Source organism: Microcaecilia unicolor, chromosome 7 (assembly GCF_901765095.1).
Source record: "Microcaecilia unicolor chromosome 7, aMicUni1.1, whole genome shotgun sequence".
In the NCBI taxonomy this organism is placed as follows: Eukaryota; Metazoa; Chordata; class Amphibia; order Gymnophiona; family Siphonopidae; genus Microcaecilia; species Microcaecilia unicolor.
In genome coordinates, this window is record NC_044037.1 from 70,233,142 (window position 1) to 70,253,298 (window position 20,157).

Below are 20,157 nucleotides of genomic sequence, written 5' to 3' on the forward strand. Positions count from 1 at the left end.
AATCAGCGGTCAATGGAAGCCACAGTCTGGGGTCCCTTTCTTGAGAAGAAAGTGTGACAGAACAGTTTGTTTAAACCTATAAAAATTGCCTTTACTAACTCTTGAAGTGCATTTCTGTAGTTTGGCCAGCAGGTGATGCATATATGTTAAAGCTGTTATAGAAAAGTGCATGCCCTCTTTTAGTTTCACTTAGTGAAGAAGTGAATCTACAACACAGTGAGCAGTATACTTTTAAAACTTGTTGACTGGGCTCTGAATGGCCTGGAGTTTGAAATTACCCAGCAGTCGTTGCTGGCTGTTGCTTTAGTCTTAGCCCAGGAGAAAAGAGAGACAGATTTCTTTACTGAGGCTTGGTGACTTATTATATGTCCTGATGTTCCCAGGAACTGTTTAGACAGTATACAATGTTTAGTTAGTGTTATAATTTATCCATATTTTAGTTGCCTGTTATTGTTTGAAATTTGCACTATTTTGTTCCAATGTTCAATATTTTTAAAAGAATAAACATGATTGTTTGTTTGCCCTGCTTGTCTGGACTGATAAAGAATCCTAATGGTTTGTGTGTTGGGTCTGTGAGTTCTTTCTGGGAACTGTGGGACCACTGGGAGAGTGGCCTTAGTAACCTAGAAATGACTGGAGATAGTTTGAGAGTGGGAGACTTGTCCAAGCACAAGTGACAGATGCAGTTTGAACTGAGCTGTGGTGGGGATAGACCCTCTAAGTGGCCGCAAGATAACCCTAGGTGAGTGGCTAGGTGTTTCATGACAGTCTATAACTAAAGTAGCACATTTGTGCTAAAATAACATGTCTTAAAGCTAGCCCACATTAGTAACTTCACACCTCAGTGTCTCAACATTATCTGTACAGTTTTTTTTAAACTATATGGATAAAGGAGTTATGTGTTGGCTACTTGGCAACCAACATATAATTTACTTTGAATATCAAGTGGTAAATGTAATGAAACAATATAAAAATATGAATGAAATGAAAATGGTTGGAAACATTTTCCCCCTTCAGGAATGAAATAAAATAAGATCAAAAATAACTGGTGTGCACACCCATAATCAACGGGGGTCAGGAATGATGAGATGGAGAGGAGATAATCCTGTCTTTTCTCAAAGAAGCTTTAGAGTGGGTAGACTGCTATGCTGAACAGAAAGCAAAACTTCAACAGGAGAGAAATGTTTCGGAAGCACTGCTGGAGTAAGATAAAGAGGACAGAGAATTCACTATGGTAGAAAAAAGAGAGAGATTACTCATGGGGAAGTAACTGCTGAGAAGGGATTAAAAAATATTGATGGGAAACAGACTGGTTTAAGAAAAGAGACTGTTCATGAAAGGATGCCAAGAGGGCTCTATGCCATCAGGTCAGAAACAACTTCAGAAATTATCGAAGGGGTAAACATTGCTAATATAGGAAGAGGAGATTGCTGGATTTGAAAGGAAGACTGCTAAGGGAGAGGGGGAAAAGAAAAAAGGAGAATGCTGAGGAAGAACAAACTGCTGAGTTGTGATAAAAGTATTAAGGAAAAAAAACATGATGAGATAAAGAAGAATCTGTTAAAGGTAATACTTAAAGGATGAGACATTACAAGGGAGAGAGAAACTCCATAAAAAGAAAAGATAGTAACTTATCAAGAGAGACAGACTGTAAGATGAGAAACAAATGTGAAAGGAAAGAGAAACGAGGTATAAAGATAGAAAAACTGTAAAGAAGGGAGGCAGAGACTGATGAGCAGGTAGAGAAACTGCTGAAGAAGGAGAAAAAATGCTGAGGGGAGATGGAGACTACTGAGTGTGATACTGTTGATGACAGAGTAATAGTGAAACTGCTGAGAAGCAAGACAAAGTAACTACTGAGAAGGGAAAAGAGGCTGCTCAGGTGCAGAGACTGCAGGGGAGAGAGAGAGTGAAACTGTTAGAAAAGAGAGGGGAAAATAAAGGTATGGTTTTCTTGAACAAATCTTTAGAGAAAGGAAGAAGGAGGGGAGAAAGACTGATGAAAGGAACAGAGACTGCTGAGATGGAGTGACAAAAAAGGGAGAGGTGTAGAGAGAGAGAGAGAAAGAAATTACTGAGCAATGAGAGATGCTGATGAAGAAATTACATTCTTAAAAGGGAGAGACCTAAGCACTGAGAATGAAAATGGTGAGAATAAAAAGAGAAATATTGGAATAGAAAGACACTAAAATAGAAGAGTGCTACAAAGAAATAAGAAACAGACTACTGAGAAGGGAAAGAACAAAACAATCAAGGAAGACAGATGACAAAGCATAAAAAATGACTGATGAAAAGAGAAGCAAGGAGACTCATGAAAAGGGATGACTAATGAGAAGTGAGCCAGAGAGAGAGAAAGAGAGGGAGAGAGAGAGAGAAATGTCTAAGAGGAGTAAAGAGAGACTACAGGAATTACAAAGAAAAAGTACATCAAGGATAGTGAGAATCAGTAAAAAGGGAGGAATCAAGAAAAAGAACCTCAAGGATAGTGAGAATCAGTAAAAAAGGAGTAATCCGTCAATTCATATAACATTTCTCCATCTTACAAAATTCAATCTTCTAGGAAATGAAATGGAAAGCAAAGTCTTCCAAGCTAGGAAGGGTTAATATTGTCAGTCAAGACACGTCAGAATCTTAATTTGCCCAAAGGAAAAAGGAAAAAAAACTATATATATATATATATATATATATATATATATATATATATATATATATATACACACACACACACACACACACACTCACACATAGATAGATATAGTTATAGATAGATTTTACATTCTGCAAACGCTCCTCTCTTCCCTCCCCTTCCTTTTGTGACTTTGCAATGAGCAGAGCAAACTGTACAGGAGCTGCAACAGCAGCAGTAAGAGATGCAGTTCTGCCTTTTGTGGCCATCCTTTCAACACAGCTATTTTTTTTTTTTTGTTAGTCTTTTTGTCTTTTCTTAAACAAGACCATTTAAGCATCCATCAGTGGCAGGGCACAAGACCCTAAGCACACCGAAGGTGTGACGAAAAGAGGGGGAAGAAGCAACAAAAAAAAAAAAAAACCGGGATGAAATTCAGTGTAAAATTGAATTGCTAGATAACTCTCACCCCCTCCCCCTTCCCCTTCACCTCCTCCTCCTCCTCTCCTCCTCCTCCTCCTCCTCCGAAGGTGGAAAGCAGGAACCATGCAACATCTGCAGAACCGGCTGGCAAAATAGCATGAGAAAAAAAATCAAAGTGGGGAGAAGAAAAAAAAATATTTATCTTTCGGCAAGATTTATTCCACATTTCGACTCTATTTGGGGACATCTGTCTTATTTCTCTTGGGATATTCTTCATAGTCAGAAGATGCCTCTTGCCGAGAGGATGCTGAAAGAAAGAAAAGACGATTTCTTTGACTGGCACTAATAAGAATTTTGTTCTTTTTTTTTCTTTTTAAATATATATAAATATATATATATATATGTGTGTGTGTGTGTGTATACATATATACATATACATATATATATATGTGTGTGTGTGTGTGTATACATATATACATATACATATATATAGGTAGATAGAGAACATTTTTAGGAATTATTTCTGAGGGGATTCCAGAAGATCCACTTCCCCTCCCCCTCCATAATTTTCCCCCTCAATGGTGTTTGTGGAAATGTGGAGATTTCAGGCAGGCAGTTTTAGTGGAATTTTATCTGCTTTAGCAGCTCTTTGCTTTGTCTGCTGTGCACAAAGGTAAGAGACATCATTCCATTAAAAAAATGTTGCAAAATATGATTGGTGTGTCTTTTTAATGTGCGTACATTGAGTGAACATTTGCCTTCCTGGTCCTGCAGTGGTAGTATGGCATGTATATTTGATTTCCCTTAGTAAAACAGATATGCCGGGGAAACTGACAAAATAAAGCCTGTATTGAGGAATATGGTGTCCAGATTTACAGGACCTGTAATATGGTATACACTGCATACACATAAAGTCGCATGTCCACACATGCATGTAGCTGTGTGCATGGATGCACTCATCATAGGGACAAGCTTGCACAGAATGCCAACATGGTAGCTGGGGAAAGAAAACCCTACTCCCAGTGCGCCCAGGCTTTGTTGGCAAGGCAAGTGTTGCTTTGCAGGTTAGATGCTGGACTGGGCACAGGTCGAGTCAGTATGTAGCATTGTTCTCAAGAAATGTGTATCCCTGTGTTTTTTAATGTGGTCTCGTTTTGAAACACAGTTTGATGCTTCATTTGCTAAGATACTACTGCTAAATGGTCTTTTATTAATTAAAAACAAAAATACTGCACTCATATCATATGTACCCACTTCCTGGAATCAGTCGTGCTTTTTCATTAGCATTTGCAGAATTTCATTGAATGATGACATAAATAAAGGACTTCTTGCTCTTTCAACATTACCCAGAAATGTAATTTTGATTACCACAGTTACTTGCAAATGAGGAAATGTAAATGAGGAACTATAATAAAATGAAGGATTCAGGGCTTCTGGTTTTATAGTTTACCTTTGATTAAGCCTATGTATTGCTCCCCACTCCCCCCCCCCCCCCCCATCAGTGGTTCCTTCCTGCCCAGCAGAATTACATACCATAGCCCTTCACTCCCTCCCTTCCTGCCACTCCATCCCCTCTTCATCCATTCATTTTGCCCTTCCTTTTCCTCACTCCATTCTAATAATGCAATGCAGAATGATCCTGGATAAACTATTTCCATCCTTAGCTCATGCTTCTTATGTCTTGGTTGCTTCCATTTTAGTGGCGTCAGTGGGAGACTGAGTCATTCTTGTTGTGTATCCAAAGTAAAACTTCTATGTAATTGTATATTATTTTTGACACAACAGTAAGAAAGAGCATACTGCAGACTACCTTTCACTACAATTATACTAAGCAAAGAAAAATGATGTGATGGAAAAATGAGATGATCTCTGAAAAATGATCAAACTTAAATGTGGGTTGGCTCTTGAGTCAAGTAACTTCCAGTGAAAATAATGATGGGGCAATTTCATGTGCTATCCTACTGGTCCTAGTGCTTATATAAAGAACCCATATCCTTCTCTTCTTACAAATAGATTGATAAATGTATGCAAAATGCAATAATTTACCATAATATATTTGTGATGCATAAGAAGTAGATATCTGCTTTTACTTTAATTTTAAGCAGGATTTTATGGACTATTATAAAATGTGGATATCTCTCAATCTGTGGCCTAACTGTAACCTTCTAAGCAGATGCATTATAATCTGCTCCAAAGCAGCTAATTTAAAATTTTTTGATGCAAATCCTTTATTAAGTCAATATGTAGTCAGACTATATTTGACTAAATTTTGAGTCCAGATTCTCTTTCAGAAACAAATCAAAACAGATTTTCCACCTTTGTTTTCTGGGTATCTTTTAGTCTCTGGCCAAACATATATCTTTTTGCTTTCCCTTGCTATTTTCTATCCATTATCGCCTTCATTATGCCACTATTTGTTTCTCTTAGTTTCCCTTTAATCATTGTCTTTCCTTATTCTGTTGTTTTCTCTCCTCACCTCCTTCCTCTTGTTTATCTCTCCTCATTCTTTTCCTCGCCTTCTTCCTTCATCTGCTTTTCTTCCACTTTCCCCTCCATCAGTTTATCCTGTTAAACAATCTCACCCTCACTGTTTTTCTTTGCTCTTAGCCTCTTACTTATCTTTCCTCTTTGCACTTTCTCCAGCAGTTTTTGTCTGTCTCTTTAGCTACTCTGCCATTTCATACATCATCTATGAGCAGAGTTTCTTCCACTGTAGTGTATTTCCCTTTAGAATGTTCAATTTCCTCCTCCTCAATAGTCTTTGTTGCTTTCAACAGTATCCTCCAGATTCTATGGTGTGCAAAACAGGTTGTGCACACAAATCCGGTCATATTCTGGATTTGCATGTGCAACTTAATTAGCTTAACTAGCCAATCAGCGCTGATAATTGCACTTAACAAGCAAGTATTGATATTAATTTGCATTAATTATAATTTACTGGCATAACTGTCAGTGTATTCTATACTACTACTACTTAACATTTCTAGAGCGCTACTAGGGTTACGCAGCGCTGTACAAACTAACGAATAAGGACGGTCCCTGCTCAGAAGAGCTTACAATCTAAAGTGAAGCATGTAAATTCTAAGGTGCAGATCTGAAAAGGGGGCATACCTATGGGAGGGGCATGGGTAGGGTTACCATATGGCTCTAGAAAAAGGAGGACTCATTGATCCAGTCTGGGTTTTGCTTCCATTGAAAGCAAACCCCAAACTGGCTCAATCTGTCCTCCTTTTTCTGGAGCCATATGGTAACCCTAGGCATGGGTAGGTCATGGGTATTCCTTGAATTTGCGTGCAGTGTTATAGAATATGACCATTCTATGCGTAATTTAGGCATTGGCATTCATTGGCCTAAATGGTCACAACTAAATATAGTCACAGAAAATGGGCACTTGGCATTTTTTTTTGTTACATTTGTACCCTGCACTTTCCCACTCATGGCAGGCTCAATGCAGCTTACATATTGTATACAGGCACTTATTTGTACCTGGGGCAATGGAGGGTTAAGTGACTTGCCCAGAGTCACTAGGAGCTACCTGTGCCTGAAGTGGGAATTGAACTCAGTTCCCCAGGACCAGAGTCCACCACCCTAACCACTAGGCCAATCCTCCACATATGCTATAAATTACATATAGATTTAGGCGTATTCTATAAAATGTGCCTAGCTTTAAGTGTAGTTTATAGAATACACCTAGGCATATTTTTTGGGCGCTGATTTTTTAAGGTGTGATATATAGAATCTAGCCCTATATCCTTCACAATAGGAGGACCTTCTGTCTTAAGTCTCTTCCAACCGTCTCCTTCTCACCCTCTTTCCCTCTCAGCAGTTTCCCCTCCTCCATGCTTTCAATCTTCTTATTTATTTTCCCCTCTCCCCTTTATGTCTGTCTCCTCCTCCTCTTCTCCTCCCTGAAGTTCTTTTCCCCTTTAGCAAAAATTACCATATTTGAGGCGCGTGCCTTGTTCTATCATGTTCATTGCAGTTCAGGCAGTAGTGAGAAATAAGTCCTAGATGTCTCAAGTGCAGCTTCTGTTTTAGAATCATCTCCCATAAACTCTTACCCTGGGATAATAGTTTTTCTTTGTTGAAGCAGATAAGTTTTGTCAATGCAAGGGTACAACAGTAGTAGCAAGACTATGTTGCACCAAATATATGGTTTTGGATTCAAGACCTGGTGTGCAAGGATATTAGGCATCCTAGGTGAATCCTCATTCTTGCCAACACCCCCTCCCCCATTCTCATTCCTTTTGCCCTTATCACCACTGTGGCCACATCTCTCCTGGACCTACAGCAGCAGAAATAGCAATAAAATAGGAAAGAAATGTGGTACAGAGCCTCTGAATCCCTGTGTGCTGCCCTCTGAAAGTCCAGCCGGTCCCACCCCCATGCAAAAAGGAAGTCAACATCAAAAGGAGTTGGACCGGCTTGGCTTTCTGAGTGCTGCGGGCAGAGGGTTCTGAGGCTCCTCACCATGCTTTTTTCCTGTTTTATTGGCATTGCCACCATCACCACCAGTCATGGTGAAATGTGGCAGAGTTGCAGCAGTGTAAATGGCAGTGATGGGAGATTGGAGGCCGCTACTGCAAGGGTACTTTGGGGGGTATTTTTTGCCATCCTCCACAGTTTGGTATTCTATACAACTGCCTAGTTGACCTAAATATAGTGCCGGCCTTGTTTGGGTTCTGGAGTATAAGTGCCAGTGACATTCTAGAAAGTGAACCTTGCTATGAACAATAACCTTCTTTTTAGGTTCTGTTCTTTTCTTTCTTCTGAGCACAGGATAGTGAGACTCAGGAAGGAGAATCAGAAGGATTCCCAAGTAGACTGCATTAATTTGTGTAGAAATGTGACAGAGAATTTGACTATGATATCATGTGATCATGAGAAAATACTGTGAACTGGCAGCTGTGCATGACACGCATACATATACATCCATAGTTCTTTACACCTCTCCCACTCCCACCCCAACGCTTCCACCACCAGGTTCTATTCATTATTCCATCTTCCCTCCTCTTGTCCTCTTCTGTTTTGTATGAGATTTCCATGTTCCTTAGCTTTTAATCCAACCTATCACTATTTTTATGGCTAAGCATTTCCTCTCCACCATTCCACAATGATGGTTAAAGATCAAAAGACCAGTGAATATAATCCACTTTGTGTCAGAAAACAGACGCTGTTTTTTTTTTTTGTTTATGTTTTGTTTTGTTTTGTTTTTTAGTACAGAAATATAATAATGATCCATTCACTAGGAGCTATAGCTGGGTTGCTAAGGCATAAGAAGCAGCAAAGATAAAGTGCAATGAAATATTAACTCTCAGATGCAAAGGCTATCAAGGCAAACTATTGAGGCAGGTTGGAAGGGATGTGTATTGGGGGAGGAGGGTAATTTACTATTGGAATTGTTCCAAACTGTTGCTACAATTCTCATTCCTATTCTGTCTCTTCAGCCTACCTTCTGGGAATATCTCTGTGGTGAAAAAAACTGTGGACAAATTGCTGAAGGGGTATGACATTCGCCTCAGACCAGATTTTGGAGGTAATTTTTTTTTTTTTTTTTTTTTTTGGGGGGTGGGGTGGAGTTGATAACTTCACCTTTGGATCTTATTTTTCACCTTTGTTGTTTTTAGTGGTATTCTTCACGTTAACACAGGGTTCTCAACCCAGTCCTCAGGACACACCCAGCCAGTCTGGTTTTCAGGATGCCCACAATGAATATGCATTATTCAATGGAGACAATGAATGCAAATTTATCCTATGCATATTCATTGCAGGAATCCTGAAAACCTGACTGGCTAAGTATGTCCCGGGGGCTGATTTGAGAACCCCTGCTTTAACAAAACATTTATGGGATCAATATTCAAAGTAATTTTACTGGTCAGAAGAGGCTCCTGCACATTTAAATCACCTGTGCAAGGCTATCTGTCAATATTCACTGGTACATAACTGAATAGTGCAGCTGAACATCACCACCAACTGCCTAAGCCAAAACCAGCTTTTCAATGGGCAGTCTGGGGGCGAAGTTGGCATTTAACTGGTTAAATGCCAATATTCAGCCCTTAACCAGTTACACTAACCAGTCAATTAGGGCCACAATACCAGTCTTATCTTTGGGAAGGTTAACTTAACCGATTAAGTCTGAATATTGGCACTTAATTGGTTAAATGCCACCCAACTACACATACCCAGATATGCAATGCTGGTGCCCAGACATGGCCTGGCATTGAATGTCCAGGCATAAAGATATCAGCAGCGAAAAAAATCACTGACCACCAGGGGCTGAATATTTATCCCTTGTTTTTTCAGGGTTTTAAATGGGAATCAATTATATCACTGTCTTAAATAGAGGAGACAACTTATAGATTTAGGACACAGTGTATATTCTGGTAGTGTTATGGGTTTCAGTAGTTAATGTATTGGACATACTGCACTAGCTTTCCATTATTTTCTCAATGGAAGGGATAACATAAGGGTCTTTTACTAAAGTGTATTAAGTTTTGCACCCACCACACCTTAACATCAAAAGGTAATGCACTATGGTTTAGGTTCTATAAATGACACATAAAAAGTTGGCGCTGAAAAAATAGTGCTTAGTGCTATTCTGTAAGCCACGCTTACAGTTGGGTATGGTTTATAGAATAACACTAAGTGCTGGGAACCACCACTACATTTCGGCGTGATCATTTACACCAGTGAAAACCTGGTGTAAATCACCATGCGTAAATTAGGCACGGATTCCCCCTAATTCCATAACAATGCACACACATTTTAGGAATGCATCCATTCTCCTCCCATGGCCATGTCTCCTTTTCAGTTCCGCGCACTAGAATTTACATGCACCTTTTTATAGAATACGCCTAAAAAGATGCACATGTAGAGTCTACTTATTGCCAATTATTGCTGATAATTTCTTGTTATTGCCTATTTATCAGCACTGATTGACTAGTTATTTAATTAATTTGCACATGCAAGTTGGATGCACATGCAATGTATATATAGAATGCAGGGAAATAAGTGCAAAGGCAGCACAGCAACTGTTTGAAGTGTGCCCAGCATGTCCTCTGCCATTCTCATGGAGTAATGTTCATGAGCGCAAGTTAACGCTGGTTGCAACTAGCATGAACAAACTTAGCAACTCCTATTGAGAAGGTGCTAAGTGAACCTGTGCTAACTGCAACATTCTATCCATGCACATTTTTCACTCATGTAGTGCCTCATTCTTGCCCCCTAACACAAAACATACTTATCAAGTGAATTAGTGCACTTTAACTGCTAAACCACTGCAAAAATAGCATGCTTGTGTGGTAGCAGTGAACATGACAGATTCTTTATAGGTCACCCAAAGTTGAGCACTCAATTTTGGACATGGATCCAAGACCGGTGCATAAACTAGTTAGCTAATTAAGTGATAACAATCAAGTATTGGTGCTAATTTGCAGCAGTTAGAAGTTACATGTGGCTCTGTACTGCACCCTATTTTTATTACATTTGTACCCCGCACTTTCCCACTCATAGCAGGTTCAATGCGGCTTACATATTATATACAGGTACTTATTTGTACCTGGGGCAATGGAGGGTTAAGTGACTTGCCCAGAGTCATAAGGAGCTGCCTGTGCCTGCAGTGGGAATTGAACCCAGTTCCCCAGGACCAAAGTCCACCACTCTAACCACTAGGCCACTCCTCCACTCCATGTGTACCTAATTTTCACAGCATACAACTCCAAAGGGGGTGTGGCCATGGGAGGGACATGGGCAGGTAAGGGGTGTTTCCATAATTTAGACACGATGTTATAGAATACAGTCATTTGCCTGCCTGTTGGGCACTAGTATTTATGTCAGTTTTTGGCAGGCATAACTGTTGGCACCCAAAGTTAGGTGCAAAATGTACGCTAACCCCAGGATTCTATACAGTGCACTTAAAGATCGGTGCCAGAATTGGTGCAGATTTTATAACAATGTATATAATTTAACAAGCTTAACAAGGTAACGAGCACTGATAACAGCACTTAACAAGCAATAATGAGCACTAATTGGCACTGATTAGAATTTATGCACACAACTCGCTAACCGTATTTTATAATGAAGTGTGCCAAACTTCTAACACAAACAGTGAAAATGGGGCATGGTTAAAGGCAGGGAAATGGGCATTTCATGGGCATTCCAAAATTTACATGCCTAGTTATAGAATATAGGCTAGTGCACCTAAGTCTATGCACAGGGACTTACACCAAGTTTTTGTTGGTATAATTGGATGCGCATAGATTTAGATGCTGAAATATCAACTAAGTGTATTCTATAATCAGCACCTAAATCTAGGCACTGATTAAAGAATACGCTTAGTCGGCACTGATTTCAGCGCCGATTTTATTGGCGCCATGTATAGAATCTCTTCCTAAGCTACTATTCTGTAAAGGCTGTTTCACGCAGAGCGCCCTTTACACAATACTATCTTAGTATGGATCATCCCAGCACCTAACGTTGCACACCATTTATTGATTTGCATCCTATCTGCTTAATGCACTTTAGTAAAAGAGCCTCATACATTTTTTGTTATTGTTTTATTTGTTGTTGTGTTTTTTTCCTCTTGCTTTTATAGGACTTTTTAGACTTTTCATTTGGTTTTAACTGAGGAGCTAAACCTCATCTGACAATGTTATGGATGCCTTTATTTATGAATTACAGAATTCTCTTGTTAAGTTAAAAAAAAAAAAGTTCCACTTTTGAAGCTCATTATAACCGAGTTTTGTGATGTGACTTTTGTAAAAGAAGCAAGGCTAATATAAGACCATCTATAACATTTTAAAAGCAGATAATATCTGCAGTAAATTTTGGGTCTCTGTTGTATTTCCAATGATCCAACTCATACTATATACCAGACACCTTTCAGCTTAGGGGAGGCAGACAACAAGGGAGGATACATCTACCTCATGAATTCAGAAAAATATAAAATGTTGGCAAGGAAACCAGAGGCAGTGAATCGAGACTTCTGTATGCAAGGAATCATTGGATTTTCTACAGAAAGGACATTAAAGCATAAGAGATTATTATCCAGAATGACAGGACATCATCAAAAGAAAAGTATTTTGGGAAGGCAAACTACCAAAAAATGCACATTAAGGGCTTAATACCCTTTAATAAAAGGGCCTCTAAATCTTACAAATATTTTATTACAAAAAAATAATTAATGGTTGATACTCACAGTGTTTGCCCAGGTACATTTGAGAATCTGCCAAACTTTGACATTTTAAACCCATCATCCTCCTTTTGTCCCTTCCCTCTTGCAGATACTAGCAAAATTTTCTGTAGGAAAATTTTTATGCAGATAAAATTTAACCAGATAAAAAGACACAATGAAGAGCATGTTCACGGAGCACAATTCAACTTTTAACTAGTCAACACTGATTTTCAGCACTGGCTGACAAAATTACCAGAAGAACCAGAGCAAACACTATCAGATCCAAAGACTCTTTATTTTAACAGACCCAACGTGGCCACATTTCACCAAATAGGCTGCATCAGGGGTACAGAACAGCTAGCCAGGGACACACTATGCTTAGCCCTGGTAGTAAAACTGAGCAACCAAGATGTCTTCAGCACTTTCTCAATGGCAGATAGTACACAAGCTGCTTCTTCATTCCTTGTTACAACTGTTTTGGTTCTGTACCCCTGATGCAGCCTATTTGGCGATACGTAGCCACGTCGGGTCTGTTCAAATAAAGAGTCTTTGGATCTGATAGTGTCTGCTCCAGTGCTTTGTTGCAAGATACCTAGTGCCTCTCATTGATTGTCGTTGACAAAATTACCAGGCAATTTATCAGCCAGAATGTAGGCCCAAATATTGTAGACATCTTGGCTGGTTGGGGGGTCTGGGTGTTGATTTAACTATAGGTCTTCCAGGAGCCAAAGAGGAAGATAGCATAGCCTAGAATAGCCAACTACTGAAGATAGAGGACATCAGCACTGTAACATAAGTTAATTTTTTATTTCCTTTTATTCGATATACAAATCGCCATGTGGCAGCTAGGCTGTTAATAATAAATAGCTCAGGATGAACAGTTTCAGATGACAACAGCAGTATCATAATTCAGAGATCAGGTAGACGACATGGAAGAGCTAGTGTTCTTTTAAGTATAGAAATTCATATGTAAATCTACCCAAAGTAGTAGAGAACCACAGAGAAAGAATTTCAAGCAGACAGACATCTAGGAAATCAAAAGAAATAATAGGCCCCCATGACTCAAGGGGAGATAGAGAGATTTTCAATTGAATGCAAATTGAAAGAAGCATAGTCTTAATTAGCAATGGACTGCTGTTTGCAATGGCATGGGAAATGCCAAATAACATATCCCATGACATTGCATGTCATTAAGAGATGAAAACAAGCAAAAGAAAAAAAACATATTGCCCCCTAATTCTATGAACTTGCACGTACAATTTGACACTTAGCATGCAAAGTTGTGCACACTTTGGACTGGATTCTGTAAATGCCACCCAAATTTATTAGGTGCTGAAAAAAGTGAGCACTAAATGCTATTCTATAAATTGCATCCAAATTTTGGTGCCATTTATAGAATAGCACTTAGTGCCAGGATCTGACTCATTTTTTGGTGCAAGGATTTACACCAACTGAAAGCCAGTATAAATCCTCATGCCTAAAATAGGTGCAGATCTGCCATATCCTATCACACTGTGCATAATTTCTAGGAACACCCCTGGTCTGCCCATTCCCCTCCCATGGTCATGCTCCTTTTTCAGATCTGCACGGAAAATTTGTGCATCCATCTTTATAGAATCCCTACTAGAAAGATGGATGCAAGTTAATTTTAATTGTTGACAATTAGCATCAATAATTGATTATTAGCACCCAATTATTGCCAATTAACTGTTCGTTTGTCAATTACGTAGTGTGTGCAATTATGTAATATGCTTGAGGTGTGCCAAATTTCAGTGTGCAATTTTGGGCACCATATATAGAATTAGCGGATTTACATGCATGACTTATTTGTTAATTAGCTGCTAATTTGTGTTAACAATGGATAATTGGCTATAATTGGTGTTAACTCTTGCTTATTGGCACTAATTTGCAGTTATGTGCATGACTACCCTTAATCGGTATTCTATCAATTAAACGCACAAACTCTATAGTTTGCAAAAGGGACGTGGACTTGTGTGGGGCATAGGTGGGTCAGGGGTATGCCTAGCACTTATGCAATCACATTATAGAATAATATCATTGACACGTTTAACTGACAGCAGTTAGGCATGTGCATTTACACCAGCCATTGAGATAACGTAAGTGGTTGCACCTAAAGTGTGGCATGGAACTGTGGACTTATGCTAGCATTCTATAATGGTAATTACATGTGTAATTGTCTGTGTAGAATTAATTCTTAAAGCTCATCATCCCGAAACCTAACTTTGGTCCCTATTTACTAAGGTGTGTTAGTGTTGTTAGCACGCCTACACTTAGTGCGTGTGCTAACCATGTAGGTGTCTATAGGGATATTGTAGGCACGTACATGGTTAATGTGCCTGTAATGCTGCTTAGTAAACAGGACCCTTTAGGCAAACTGTAGAGAATTATCCACTTGTGTTTGTTTGTTTGTTTGCCAATAATAGTACGCACTATGGGCCCAATTCTATATATGGCGCCTACAATTAATGCGCGTTAGGCAATCACGTCTGTGTATTCTAAATACCATACGTAAATCTGTGCCTGCTATTTAGAATATGCTTAGGTATAGTTCAAGTGACTAAATCTACGTGTGTCCATTTACACCAACAGCAAGCTGGTATAAATCTCTGTGTAATAGATTTATTTGCACTGGCCTATATTTTATAACAATGCACATAGGTTTTGGAATGCCCATGAAACACCAATTTCCACACCCCTAAGCATGCCCCTTTTTGCCTGCTCGCATTAGAATTTAGGTGCAGTACATTACAGAATATGCTTAGCAATGTAAACGCGTAAATTCTAATTAGTGCTCGTAATTGCTTGTTAAGAGCTGTTAACAATGCTTGTTAAAACAATCTACACATGTAGTTATACAATACGCCTAGATTTACGTGCAGAACCTCACAGAACTCTAGGCTCGCTATATAAAATCCAGCGGTATTTGCAAAGAGGATGCACTCTTTCAGAATAAATGTGACTCTTCCCTGATAGTGCATGCATGCGTAAGCACTCATATTCGCAGTTTGTGTGCTCTTTCTAAAAGCCTGTGCTATTTTTGCAAAAAGGGTGAACTCTTTGCAAAGAGGGCACTCCATTTTGAAAGAACATACACTCTTCAGGACATTGCCCCTGAAACAAAAATGAAGACTAATCAAACCAAACCAAAACAATGTTGCAAAAGGCATAAGAAATGAACTAAAACAAATTTTTGGCTGTCCATCCCTAGTCATAATGTCTCCAGAAAGATCCATTCGTAAAGGTACAGGACAATTTATTTCAGTTTGTTTAACAGAAGGCCATTTTACAAGGCATTATGGGAAAGCATAAATCCATGTTCCAAAAAACTTTGAAGCTGGTATCCATTTCCCTTTCAAAATGGTTGTTCATGAAGGAGTTGTATAGCATTCCCAACACTGTGATAAAATCAATTAATCTAAAGGGTACAGAACATGGCCCTGTTGGTGAAGATATCTAGCTTCCACTGGGTTTCTATGATCATTGTTAATAATAGATAAGTATGCCGTTATTGCCAATCACAACAATTATATAGCCAGAAGTTAAAACATTATGGGGCGTTTCCTCGGCCTTATATATGTTGTTTAGCACTATCTATCAGTAAGCATGTCACTTTTCAGTAGCGTATACTAACAGCATTGTTAACAACAAGGGAAAACCCCTTAAATTTGGGGCATTCACAAAAATGATATGAAACGACATAGTAACATAGCAGATGATGGCAGAAAAAGACCTGCACGGTCCATCCAGTCTGCCCAACAAGATAAACTCATACGTGCTACTTTTTGTGTATACCCTACTTTGATTTGTACCTGTCCTTTTCAGGGCACAGACCGTACCCTACCTATAACTTCTTTTGAATATTGACCCATATAAATGTTTTAATATAGTAGCAGGATTAATGAGATATCAATGATATTGCATCATGTTGAAATGTACTTTGACATGAAATAATATTGACATCATTTCAAACACCTTAATGTGCACTTTTTGAAGGAGGGTTGGAGTCTTGGTCATTCCTGTAAGAGTAAAAAGTATTCAGTCATGTGATTTCTGCTTCACGCTTTCATACTTATTATAAATTTACCCTAGAAATTATTAAATAAATAGTGAAAGCTGGATAATTGGCAGTGATTAATACACTGAGTCAGCATCAGGACTACCTTTTCCATTTGCAGTAGTACTGCAATACTTGGTATAATATACGTGAGTATAATTTTCATTTAAATTTCAATATCAAATGAGTTTGAAACAATTTGAAACCATGGTAAAATGAAAATGCCTGTTGCATCCCTAATCAAAAGAGGGACAAGAATCCATTAGGGTGAATGTAACTTTCAATGAGTATAAAATTTCCTTCAACACTGATTTAGAAACATTACTAAAAGATCTCCAGCCCTCTAGTATACTTTCTTTCCATCATAAACATAATACCCGGGATTTTATATATCACACTAATAGATATTAATTAGAATATATGCATGCTACTTGCTAAATGTATTCTGTAATGTGGTGCATGTAAATTTAAGTTGCATAGTTGAAAAGTGAGCATGGTTATGGGCATGGAATGGGTGGGCATGGACATTTCTAAAATCTATACGCATTGTTAAAGAAAACACTCTCTCTGTGCCTAATTTAGGTGTTGGGATTTACATCAGGTTTTACTTGGTGTAATTGACGGTGAACAAATTTAGTCATGTGGATCGGTGCTTGGCATATTCTATAAACCACATGGAAATTTAGGCTTATTCTATAAAGTACACCTAAATTAAATCACAATTTATAGAATACGCTTCATTTTCCATGTGGAAATCTCAGCATGATTTATAGAATCTAGTCCAATGTCCTTATCAACACTTTTGCCCCCCAATTATACCACCCATTCTTTATTTATTTAGATTTTGCTCACACCTTTTTCAGTGGTAGCTCAAGGTGAGTTACATTCAGGTGCACTGGATATTTCTCTGTCCCAGGAGAGCTCACAATCTAATTTTGTACCTGAGGCAATGGAGGGTTAAGTGACTTGCCCAAGATCACAAGGAGCAGCAGTGGGATTTGAACTAGTCACCTCGGGATTGCAAGACTGGTTCTCTAACCACTAGGCCACTCCTCCATTCCTTCGTACTTTAATTTCCCCTACCACTATTTATGTGTCTTCTGTGAACTCAATATCCATCCTTTCTCACATATAATTTGAAAATACGTCATACTCTTCCACCTCTATCCCACATCCAACTAAATATTACTAGAGATTCTGCCCACCCCAGGCCTTCAGCTTGATATCACCTCCTCTACTATTCCAATCAGCCTTCTAGAACCTTCTATAATCCCACCCCTTTTCCTTTTTTTTTTGTTCTCCTCTACCCATTTTCCTCTCTTTTCTAACTTAATTTTATTATAAATCACCTTGCAATTCTATGTTTGATTGAGTGGTGTATTAAAATTGTGTAAATAAATAAAATGCATGCGTCCAATAGCCTCATAATCCTCAGTGTCATGTGCTGGTTAACCATTGCAAACAACCTGTTTAGCCTATTTATGTTTATTCCATTTTCCCAGCTAGATAATCCTTTTTCACTGCTTCCTTTTCTTACAAGGACTAAAGTGTCTGTTTTTATAAGAACTCCTCATCCTCTCTTTTTAATCAAACAAAAGGTATGCACTCATAACTCCTCTTTTATTAGGGATCTTCCCCTAGAGATAAAGGGTGTCCATCTTCAGAAGTTGTAGTGTAAAAATAGCTGGCTGCAATATCTAAAATCAGGTACTTGTGGTGGGAACTGATATAGGTTTGAAGTCATGACGTAGCTCTCTGTTACGTCATTCAACAAAAGTCCTTTCCCGGTATGATTGTTCCAAACCAAATCGGGTTCACTAACAGAGAAGCAAAATCAGTAGCACAGTAGGAAGAATTGGCTACAATTGTAGAGAAAACACATTCTATAAATCCATGGCTTCCTTCTTCATGATTTATAGAGCTTCAAAATAGAAAATAAACTAATTTAATTCTCATTCTTGAGCATACAGAAAAAAAATTGGGCCTCCTAAATTTTGCAGGAAAACTGTGGAAGTTCTCCTCTCCCTCTTTCAGAGAAAAAAAACACTAAACATATATTAAATGTGTAACTTTCTTTAAATTAGTCACTTTATTTTCTAAATCCTCTTACTCTCTTACCTATCTCTATATGTTCCATCTTTGCTTATACCCTACGCTGTCTATTAAAATGTTCTATTACATTTGTGTTGACATTGTAAATAGTATACTATCCAGCTTATTTTCGAAAGAGAAAAACGCCTATAGTGCGACCTAAATCGGGAGATAGACATTTGTCTCGCAAAGGCGCCCAAATTGGTATAATCGAAAGCCGATTTTGGGCGTTTCCAACTGCACTCCATCGCGGAAACGAATAAAGTTGACGGGGGCGTGTCGGAGGTGTGGTGGAGGCGGAACTGGGGCGTGGTTATCAGCTGAGGAGAGATGGGCGTCTTTAGCTGATAATCGAAAAAAAAAGCGTTTTTATCATGATTTTGGGTCACTTTTTTTGGACCCTTTTTTTTCACGAACAAGTCCCAAAAAAGTGCCCCAACTGCCCAGATGACCACTGGAGGGAAATGGGGATGACCTCCCCGGACTCCCCCAGTGGTCACTAACCCCCTCCCACCAAAAAAAAACACTTTAAAAACTTTTTTCCCAGCCTATATGCCAGCCTCAAATGCCGTACCCACCTCCATGACAGCAGAATGTGTTCGATCCTCTCACAGCCTTTCCCTGGGTCAGATGCAGCTCTCGGGTGCAGTACAGGATCACATCAGCATTGCATTGTGGTGGGTGTAGGGTATTGGGCTCCGTGATTTCATTAGCTTGTGTAACAGTCTCACAATGTTGGTAGTTGGTAGGCTCTTCTCCCATGGTGCTTTTCCCCCTGCCTACTAGGTCAGAGTGTGCCCTGTTGTGTTTCCTGTTGTAGTCCATGCGGTCAGTGGCCATTTTTGTAAGCCAGTTTTAGTTCCCTTTCCTGTGTTAGCCACGTTAGACAACTTAGTTCTTCCCTTGAATGTGGCTGAATGAGGGCATTGTACAGCATTCTGCCAGTTCTGACCTACTGCTCATCTCAGTACCAGGGAGACTAGTTGCCAGTGGGGCACAACCTCTGATCTGCAGTTAACTGTGAGTAAAGGCGGTTATTCCAATAAAGGACGTTTTCGTAGAGATTAGTCTTCAGGTGTCAACTGGTGTGCCAAGGTTATATAGCAGCTACCAGTCCTAGATGCCTGCGTGTATGCAGGTCCCTGGAGCACTTTTAGTGGGTACCGCAGTGCACTTCAGCCAGGTGGCCCCAGGCCCATCCCCCCCCACCTGTAACACTTGTGCTGGTAAATGGGAGGCCTCCAAAACCCACTGTACCCACATGTAGGTGCTCCCTTCACCCCTAAGAGCTATGGTAGTGTTGTACATTTGTGGGTTTTGGGGGAGGGGGGTTGGGTGTTCAGCACCCTTGGTAAGGGAGCTATGCATGTGGGAGCTTTTTCTGAAGTCCACCGCACTGACGTAGGGTGCCCAGTTGGTGTCCTGGCATATCAGGGGGGCGAGTGTACTACGAATCGTGGCCCCTCCCATGACCAAATGGCTCGGATTAGGACGTTTTTGAGCTGGGCGTTTTTAGTTTCCATTATCACTAAAAAAACAAATGCCCAGCTCAAAAACGTCCATTTTTTCAAATTTACGGTTCGGCCCGCCCCTTTACGGACCCGTTCTCGGAGATAAACGCCCATGGAGATAGGCGTTTCCATTCGATTATGCCCCTCCACGCCATACTTTGCATTGATATTTAAATATTTTTACTGTTGTAATTGCCTATTGCTTATGTTTGATTTATTCTTACTGTACACCGCCTTGAGTGAATTCTTTCAAAAAGGC

The 20,157-nt window shown here is 39.3% G+C and overlaps 1 protein-coding gene across 2 annotated transcripts in view; it reads left to right on the plus strand.

Annotated features, from left to right (window-relative positions):
• Window positions 1–3,642: 3,642 nt before the first annotated feature.
• LOC115474265 (gamma-aminobutyric acid receptor subunit beta-4) overlaps window positions 3,643–20,157 on the plus strand; it is a 318,482-nt gene continuing 301,967 nt past the window's right edge. For both annotated transcript variants that reach the window (XM_030209660.1, XM_030209661.1), the window contains exons 1-2: window positions 3,643–3,722; window positions 8,497–8,585. In XM_030209660.1, the coding sequence (XP_030065520.1) occupies window positions 3,643–3,722; window positions 8,497–8,585 (169 nt within the window). The remainder of the gene's footprint in view (window positions 3,723–8,496; window positions 8,586–20,157) is intronic.